Source organism: Varroa destructor, unplaced genomic scaffold, assembly GCF_002443255.2.
Source record: "Varroa destructor unplaced genomic scaffold, Vdes_3.0 BEIS01000002.1, whole genome shotgun sequence".
Classification (NCBI taxonomy): domain Eukaryota; kingdom Metazoa; phylum Arthropoda; class Arachnida; order Mesostigmata; family Varroidae; genus Varroa; species Varroa destructor.
In genome coordinates, this window is record NW_019211455.1 from 14,949,123 (window position 1) to 14,959,098 (window position 9,976).

General features: G+C 38.9%; 1 protein-coding gene across 3 annotated transcripts; it reads left to right on the forward strand.

Moving 5' to 3' along the window:
- Positions 1-4,721: 4,721 nt before the first annotated feature.
- Positions 4,722-8,373, forward strand: LOC111244660 (uncharacterized). Of its 3 annotated transcripts, XM_086981063.1 has the most exons (6): positions 4,722-4,878; positions 4,972-5,238; positions 5,542-5,664; positions 5,849-6,007; positions 6,388-6,547; positions 6,804-6,934. In XM_086981063.1, coding segments are annotated over exons 2-6 (708 nt in total). In that variant the 5' UTR covers positions 4,722-4,878; positions 4,972-4,974; the 3' UTR covers positions 6,806-6,934. The 3 variants fall into 3 exon arrangements, with proteins under 3 accessions (XP_086837189.1, XP_086837188.1, XP_022647699.1); XM_086981062.1 differs by having other exon boundaries at positions 5,849-5,965; positions 6,388-8,373; XM_022791964.2 differs by having other exon boundaries at positions 6,388-8,367.
- The last annotated feature ends 1,603 nt before the right edge of the window (positions 8,374-9,976 follow it).

The window sequence follows — 9,976 nt, forward strand, 5'->3', positions numbered from 1 at the left end:
TTGAGGTTTTCTCCTCTCTGGCAAACGTGAATATCCAAGGGGCAAAAGACCGAGTCTAACGGGCTAGGTCCTTCTTTCTCATGTCGACCTTAGTGATCAATTTCGTTTACATGGCATATATGCAACTACTACTTATTTACTTCTTCTTTAGCATACGTAGCCTTTCATATAAGCTATTATTAAACAGATATTATAGCTATTGTCAAAAATATATTGCTTTTAAAATGTTACTTTTATATTTGACGCAATAGTGTAAATAAATGGCAAAATCCTCTACACTATGCACTCATATTGCCCTTTAGAGAAATTCTGATCTTCACACTTCTTCCAATACTTTCTTTTAAGTTACGCTAAAACACTGAACAGCCAAAATCGTTTGATGTGTATTACTCTCATCATAGAACTGCCTTATGTATCTGAATTACTATGATAGGTTATTTGAAACTATCCACCGATTTTACGAATTTCTTTCTATTGCCGATACGGTTTTATTGGCCCAGAAGAAAATACAGCATTTTCGACGAGGTATGCTCGTCGTTCAGATTGACCTTTAAGGACAACGAATTAGGACGCTGACTTACTTAGCTTTTTGGAAAGGCCATATTTTGCGATGTACAATATCGCCTGAACACGACCAGAAAGGTCGTGCAACGAAGTGGTCGTGCTACCGTTCGACCAAAACTGTAGGAGAATCCTGTCTCGAGTTCACAGGAGTAATAACTTTCAACATTAATTTTCAATTCGTACGCTTGTTAGGCAGAGAACACTGATTTAGCCTCACAGCCCTTTCTCTAACGCAGATGTCGTTCCTGAATGAAGCAGTATACAGCCGACAGTTGGTATGTTTTAGTAATAAACCAGATCGACGTCTTCCGAACTAACTGTACCGCCGCAAACACGCGTTTAGAAAAGGACCGATACAAATTCAACGGAAAATTCGAGATACGTTGGTAACATGGTGCGAAAAAGTCTTTGCTCTACTAGCCGCAAAAACTATTATAAGCTTTTTACCAATATACACGTCCCAGATTCGAAGTAATTGAGAGACCCGCACTGGATCAGCAAATTGCTTGCTGCGTCTCGGTAGGCTACCCTAAAAGGAAGCCTTTCCTGATTAGAGAGCTCAAGGCAAAACTCTTGCCTATAGATAAAAACAGCCTGGAATTGCCGAACTCGGTCGTACTTATCTGTGACTATTGGGGCCAAACCGTTTACCAAATTCGGCCAACGAGAATTGGGTTTCGTGAGATCGTCAGCGACGAATACTTTGTAACCGCTGTAGGAACACGCGGTGAGATTCAAATGCGCGGTGAAAGCGGTTCCGTCAATATGAAGCAGGAATTTAGAGAGACTGTTTTCAAAGTAAAGGTCTCGCTGTCCTGGTGTTCTTCCAGAAATAAGTTGAACCGGCTTCTCCGTCACTCCCAATATCGAATCGCTTCATTAATAGGACTGATTAATTAAAATTAAGCGCGTCACAAAGAGAGTGCTTAATATTCTCTAAATTTGCTGAACGCTTTCAACGTTCATTTTTGTACGGTTACCTTATTTGTCATCTTTCAGATTACTACGCTTAAGTGGTCTGACGGCACTCGATGACTATGTCAACCGATATGCCCGGAAAGGCACTGCATATTTAAGGGCTTTATGTATATCCAGTGTCTTTTATGTTTGTTCAGGAATTAAGGATTTTTCGAAAGTACATCACCCAACATTAACCAGGACACGTATTATCTGGTACAGTACATCACGTAAGGGGTGTCTCATACGATGTATCGAGGCCCACTATGAAGACTGCAGGTTTCTTATTAAAACAGGTTTGCAACAGCAAAAAAAAAGGACCCTTATGCTAAGCGTAACTTCCAGTTGCGTTTCTAGGTAAAGAATAAAAGACTTAGATTAGAAGTCTAACCAGAGATGGTCTGGCAGGGCCTGTTCGGAGAAACGGCGTGACAATCTCCATAACTTCAAAGAAATTGTACTAAAATTGATAGCTGCTTGAATAACTGCTAGGTCGTTTCGTAAAAAAATGAAGAAAAAAAGACATCTTGACAACGTTGCTCTTAAACGCGAGGATTATGTTGAGCCTTTATCGGCCAGATTGTCTTTCTCTATCAGTAGAACATTGATTTTATAGATGAGTTCCTATGAGACGCATCCGATGCTAAGATTTGACTCGGTTCAGATTGTTAGCGATTTTTTATTGACCAAGTTTAAAAAAAGCAGGGATATTTCGGAGCAACTGATCGCTTTTTTTGATTTTATTAAATGTTCTGCAAACGAACAAACGGCTACTTCCATTTCGGAAGTTTCGCTCTTTCAGAACTAAATTTACAAAAATAAGTTGAGAGTCTACAAGCTATATAAATTACACGACTGATTACGCTAAAATTCTATATGGTATGTATAAATATTCTATATAAGGCTATATGACAAAGTATTAGATTATATTCTGCAACACGCTTCCTATGTATTACTTTCTACGCTGTACATACCTAACGCTGTATGCGTTTTCTTATATCCAGTTGGTCCAACGGAAGCTAGGAACCGGCAAAAGTCATTTATGATATTCTCTATGAACCTTTGATTTGATCATCCCTGATAAAGGTATTTGATTTGTCAAATTATTTTACTTTAAAGTCTGGGAACCTCACGTTCCAAATGGAGTAGGCTTAACCATCCTTCGATCCATTGTCTGATCTTGCGTTGTTCTGCTTATTTTGAAATATGGTACGCGTACTTGATCATAAAAGGCAACAAAGAAACCATGCCACGGACAGACAAAAAATTCTTGATCATGTTGTCCACTTTTTCATTTTTCTCACTTCATACATTTAGCATGATCTATATACACACAGGATAAGTTGAAGAAGAAGATAATTTTTAACATTTCGGAAATCTTTTGCGGTGTGCGATACTGGCTGTAGCTTGATGAGGACCATTTCGTACGCATCACTCATCGTGTTAGATCTGCAATCAAATGATAATATAACTCATCAATTCTTGTTCTTACAAACGTTTTTTTTTTTACTTGTTCACATGATACAGCATTATTTTAAATAAATTCGGTCTTTACCAAAAGCACTTACGGGATTACAAATGCTATTGTGCCCTATACAATAAACCAGGACCTTGCATTTTAACGTGAGGAAAGGTGCTGACAGAAATAAACATGAGGCATTGGTTGTTGAGTTACTAGGAGAGCTAATGGTAAGTTTGCCTGAAGCAGCAAATATTTTAACAAAGAATTCTTAAAGAACCTTCAGAATGGCGTGATATAGACGTATATTAGCGACCTTTGTATGCGGGTGTTCGCCTAAGGGGCAAAGTTGGTTTGCAACTGCATAGATGAGGTACTATCTCTCCCACAAGCACAATAGTTTGACTAGCGTTGGCTTCTATAAATATAGGCTACTGGGTAGAGCAACAATGTTGAATATGCCTTATCATAGTGATGTTCTGGCACAGGACTTCATCTTTCATCAAAGAATAAATCCTTGTCCTTACCTTCTATTACTTTAAGGTATGGCGATGCCATAGCAGGCTATACTTCAGTATGACTGTACTTCTAAAACTGTCGAGTGTAACAGAAGGATCGAATGTATAAAATGGTAAACGTGTTCCTAAAATCAGAAATATTCTTTTGTGTTTTAATTGGAGTTATCAGAAATTGTGAGAATGTTCGTGCTCTTGGTTAATCCTCTGGATACGGTGACTATAAATGCAAATGCAATAAGATACATTGTAATGAACTGTTCTATGTAGGAACACTGTTCAGCAGTGAAACTTTTGCTAAACTGTCGTTCCACTGATTCGAGTTATTTCTCTATCCCATTTTTGTAACTAAAAAAGAAAATTTAAATAAAAATGCGCAGCTTTTCTATAAATATTGCTTTTAACTGACAATTGTTTTCGCTAGGCCTGTCTAGAACGCCAGCACGTTTATGTCACGCGTTCCTTGGATTTTCCTCTTCGATTTTCTCTTTTTCTATTAGACGTTGTAGTACAATCAAGCTTGAATACAATTGTAAAAAATGACCTTGCGCTGCGCGAGTTCCCTTTTAACTGGCGCTGAACTCTACCTGAAAAACCTTAATTAGCTAGATAATTAGCTAGAAGCTAATTGACCAGAAGCTTCATTTTTTCTGCACATTTTTCTTTTACTACTAAATCGTTCGGTGTCCGATACCGACCTTAGAGATGCCAATCGTTTCTATAAACCAAACAGTTCAGTCCGCGGTTACAACCTACATTTTCAAAGTAACTATTGGATGCGGTAGCAGTGTAAGGCGCCATGCTATTGGTAGGGCTTGGAACCACACCAGATTTGTGACCGGTTTATTTTTTTCTCGGCGAACAGAACTAGACACGGCAACTAAGGGAAGCGTTATAGGTTACATCGATGCGTATATGCGGACGCGTGTAACGGACGATTCAGGCATGCTTGCCCTGATCTCTTCCCTGATGTTCTGTGATAGTTGATAACATTATTGATCACATGTAACAGCTTTGAAACTATGGCAGTGTAATCATCTGTATAATAGAGGTAATTTCGGAATAGCGTTTTGGCCCGTATGCTATGCATAATAACATCGAATAAATTACCTCATGCGTGTGCCCGCAACGGCCTTAGAGACACAATGTACTCTGCAATTATAGTACGTTTTTTTATACGTTCATACATTCATACGTTTTTTTTTTGTTTTTCATAGACGCTTTGTTCATTTCAATATCGTTGCTGCTGCTACGTAACGAAAGAACGGAAACATCGAAGTAAAAGCTACGGGATATAGCGGAATTTACCAGCTGGCTTCTCCGATTGGCTTAACGTGTTAGTCGGCATGAAAACGAAATTTTGTAATTAACAAGATACGTCAGGTAAATATCTACTGAGGAGGTGAACAGTTTTTTCTAGAGTGAACATTATCACATGCTCATTAGATTATTATTTTGTGCGATTTTTCCATATAGAAGATGGTTTTTTGGCTCGTTTCACCCGCCTGGCGACGCTGTATTGTGTCGGCAAAGCCGTACTCCCGTCGACGCCGATGGCAGACTCCTGTTGGCCGAGAATTAATAGCACAACAACGCAGTACGTTGCAAGGAGGATATGTAATAGATTCCACGACTGAATGGAACTCGACACGAGAATATAGGCTGCCACTGGCAGTAGCAAAACTTAAGAAATACATGGCGCTCATCATGATGTATGTTAATCAGGCTGGCACCTACTCGAAGGTCGGTGTGGTAGTGGACTTTGTATTCTTCTAATAATTGTCTTTTAAATTGTCCTCCGTTGTCGCTAGTGGCAAATATATCAACATTTCACAGATAGGCACACCTAGTTTACATTACGATGTGAAAAGGATGGTGAAGGCTCGTTTTTGTATAACACAGCGCAGTGTTCGTGGTTGGGTTAGGTATTTTTTGCCCAACGGCTAGCTGAACAGCCTAATCAAATTCTGCGACTTAGAAATTGTCTTAAAAACTTATCATTAATACCAAATAATGCTATTCCTGACTAGCGTTCGCTTTGTTCAGGTGTGCGCCGTTCCAGAAGACCTCGACGTATTGAGGTATATAGCCATTCAAGTAAATAACGGCACGATGGATCCAGAGGACCAGCTCGGAGTTGTTCAGTTTTGCTGCGAAATGCTCAATGAAGTACGTGAACATTTAGCCTTAGCCGTCCGTTTCTCATCCCCGAAATGTCAACGATTGTTAATATAATAATAATAATAACGAAATGTTAAAAATTGCAGTTCGCAAACTGCAGTTTTCTCTATGCACTGATATTATTACTTGGGACACAGGGGTAGAAATTTTCACTGCTGAATTATCTTTTCAGATCGAAGTAACAATAGAAGAAATCAGGGAGCCAGAACACGGCCTTCGCTTAAATCGGGAGGGGTACATAATTAAAATTCAAAACTTTGGTGATGTTGCGCTGGATCAAAAAATATCAGTAAGATTTCGGTCTGAGCTACCATTAGAGGCAAAAATTGAGGTGAGAGGCCATGCTGTGCGCCCAATTTTAAGTACGTCTTCCTAAAAACACGACGACCAGGCGCTTGACAGTCGTATGAATGTTACGTAGATTCCAAAAAAAATAATTTTATGATGGCCGTTTGCATTTTTTTTTACTATGTAATAAGCAGTACCATGCAAATATTACTGACGGCGACGAAAAACTAATATTGCTTAAGTTTCATAGGAAACACCATTTTTCATTCTATAAAGTAAAATGCAAGCATTAAACTGAAGTAACGATAAGAGCAATAATTACTCTTCATCAGTTCATGCACTTAGACACATGTATTCTAACAATATCGGTTCTTTCGAATTTTCGTTACTGTCTTCCTATTTTCATTTGTTCTTCATTTTTAGGAGCTACTACAAGTTGTCCCCGCATTTCCCGAGTCCATTACACTCATCTATTCCGGAAATCCAGAGCTGGTGGAACCCCTGCAGATTACTCAGATCAATTCGAAAGCGAAACATCTCTCGTTGCAACTTCAGAGCTTGCCGAAAGATTTTAGGAGACCTTGTGAGGTTTACAAGATCAGCTTAATAGTAACGTGGAAGGGTCCTTCCGCCAAATTTCCTGCAGTTAGGGCTAGACTGTACAGAAAGATGCATGAGAATTTTCTTCAGATCCGAAAAATAACAAATCATCTCAAAGAGGCCTTAAACAGTAAGGCCCTACTAGCTGCCATTACTCACATATCTAATTTAAATCCCAACGATATAGAAGGCTGGAAGGAGGCGAGTTACTTACTTACGTTTATGGATGACACGTACAGGAAAGCACTTCAGGAGTACGAAAGGATGTCCTCTATCAAAGCATTGTATATAGACCCAGAAGGTCGTAACACTCTTACTAAAATGGAGGATATGGCGTCAGAAGACAAGTCAATTGTCCTTCAGCTGCAGGATCTCGCCGATGCAGTCCATCGATGCAGGGTGCTGTTGGAGAGCTCTTTGCTGCGCGGCAAACAACGGGAAGGAGTTGGAATTTATAGAACAAAAAGTAGTGGTTAGGACAGTGCCGATGACAGAGTAGCGGTATAATTGGACACAATGTACAAAATACAGTTTGCTTACAATGATTGATATTCGCGTTTCCTTAAATCCCATTCTTGTCTCGTTGCAAAATACCTATATTTCAAGTTGGGCGCGAATAATCTGGGTTCGGAACCGGACATAGACACGCTTCGGTTCACGTTGGAATCAGCAGCATGCTTTAGACTCCTTATTTTCCAACGTGAATTTCCATCTTCTGTCCCGAAATTTTCGTTGAGGACTTCCGTTAAGCTCTGCTTTTTCGTGTATTTTTTCACGTAAACGCGACTCGAACGGCTCATTTTTTGGTTCTGTGGCCGTCATAAAATGTTTAACACATTATACAGTGTTATGTGCTTTACCACTTATTGCGTGTCAATACTTTGTTGTGAATCCACATTTAGATGCACTGTTGGCCTTCCTTTTCCTACAGCCTCTGAAGTTATATTAAAAAACAAGGAAAAAAGTTTTGCTCTTATGTACACTTGTTATTTCCATTGAAACCTCTACACTCATCCGATGCAAAGTTGACAAGTACTATTCGCTAAGCTCAAAAAGGGTAGGAAATTTTGTCTATTATTAAACTTATCTAATTAACTAATCTAACTAACATGAGACCAAACTTAACATCAAATACGTCAGTCATGGAGCAAATTAAGACGAACGAGCCTTTTGTTGGTCAGCAACAATTGTCAACCTTAAATCGAACGTTGCGGTGAAATCCAGATAATATCAATGTGAGATATTTACAACAGCTGGATGTATCGTTTATAATGGTAAAATTTGAGGATGCTGACGGCGTACAGCACGCCATTCTCGAAAGCCTTCTTTTCTGTAGGCCGCCAGAGCTAGTCATACCTTTTCGTAATAATAATAAGGTGAAGAAATAGATCGTGTTATTTACCTCGGACCAATCTTACAGTTATAGCTTTTTAACAATCACCCTACAATTTGTAGCAGTCGAAAATTTTTTATTTAGTGCCCACATGCTGGCTAGACTTAGCGGTTTGTCACAGTCTTAGGAACGTTCATTCACTTTTATGCAATAAATTACATTAATAAAATTATACTAAGCGATTCCCTTTTTCTAATCTAAGTATGCTTAATCTTATCTAAGTATGCGACGTAGAAGTATTGAGGGTCCGGAGTATCAGCTTAGTGTTTCAATGTTACTGCGAGAAACTATATGAGTTCTGTGACTGTTTAACGCTGACCAATGAATTCTCATGAGACCATTTTCGAAAATCACGAAAAACTTAAATCGAGACTGTTTAGTTTCGATACCTATAGATAGCGACAAGTTTTGAAAGCTCACCGAACACTACACGCTTATGTGGAGTTAATAAATACTTTTTGACGCAAGACTAATTCGTTGTTTGAAAAAGGATTACGTTTAGGTAAAGCATGTTAACAAACAAATACTTTTAAAGGTTCGTCAAATCGTGTGTTCGTAGAATTTGGCTGCAGCGGTAATTTTGTTATGTCGCTGTGCTCCGTACAGGATCACTCAGTTCAATTTCAACACGACCTCATAACATGACGCTCTTGTGGTGAGAATTAATAATGGTAATGAGGCGCAATCCATTACCGATTTTTAAGGAGTTCATGTAAAGGATTTTTTTCGAGCATGAAAAAGGTCACTATCTAGGTGTTTGTAAAAATATGCTCCTTTCTAGAATCAGATCGCAGAAGAATAGCTTGTGGACACCTAAAATCTGGAAGTTGGACCTTCTGAAACTCTATATGCATTCAACCTAGTTGGCCTGACATACCGAGAGTGCTTCCGACACTTCCGGACAAAAGACGTTAGTCTCCGTCCCCAGGCGCCATTGTCAAGGTAGCGGTATTGATTAAACGTCACTTCTAAGTCACTAAACGTGAAGCGGATCGGCCATTCTTAAGACTGCGTTTTCAATAGTTACGAAGGACTCGTAGTCTCAATGCCTCCCATCACCGATTGAAATCAAAATGTTTGTTTCCTTTTAAGAAGTAAACAAGTATTTCATGCTAAAAATTCTCGTCCTACTTTTCTATGTTCGAAAAAACTAAATGCTAGTAGATACTGTAGTTATACGTATTGAGATTATACATCAAGGCTTTTCTTTTGAGGGCTAGATAAATCAAAATATAATTTGGACGATACACGAATGCAGAACAGGCACAGATGGCGCAAACCAGACAACAAACGGGCGTTTTTCTTCAGTTTTGTTCAAATTCCACCTCGGCGTTTATAGCCAGCTTTTGTACAGCATTTTGCTTGGTATGCATATTTGCCCTATCAGCTAAAAATTTAAAAATCTGTAAGAAATCTGTAAGAAAAGAAAAAAAGAAAAAAGCGCTCGAAGTTTTCAATATGATTTTCCTGGCGAAATGCATTTATTGTGTGACTATCCAGCTGTGAGCACCGGCGACAACTTGGATGGTGGAGCAGTGGAAATCGACAAAGAAGCCAGACCAAATAATTGTCATCGCCACTTTATTCCATGGAACTTGAAAGTATGTAACAGCGTTGTAACCAATCGACACATGGCAAAATATAACCGACACTAGGACGGCTAGGAAAAGTGGGCCGAAGGGAGTGCGATAGGATGTTCTGAATTCGAACACGGGAGAGCCCCTCGAACAAAGTCAGCTGCATAATTGTTAGTACTAATATAGTGCTATGTAAAACAGTACTTCAGCTGTATTTTTTCAATTGATATTTCAATTAATCTATTGTGAGTGGCTAAATAATGCTATATATAAAAATAAAATCAAGTAGTTGTTGTTAAAGTTAGAGTCTAAGGCACCGGCACGCTTATAATCCCTTTCCAACTCCGTGAGAAATGGTCGTTGAAATGATACTGTACTGTATAGCGTAAAGTATTCGAACTCTAATTGGCTGAAAAGGCTATATCTAGTAGTACAAAAAAAA

Coding starts and splice junctions, on each gene's coding strand:
- LOC111244660 (XM_022791964.2), top strand. CDS start 4,975: ATGGTTTTTTGGCTCGTTTCACCCGCCTGGCGACGCTGTATTGTGTCG. Junction 5,239..5,541: donor AGGCTGGCACCTACTCGAAG/GTCGGTGTGGTA, acceptor CGCTTTGTTCAG/GTGTGCGCCGTTCCAGAAGA. Junction 6,008..6,387: donor CATTAGAGGCAAAAATTGAG/GTGAGAGGCCAT, acceptor CTTCATTTTTAG/GAGCTACTACAAGTTGTCCC.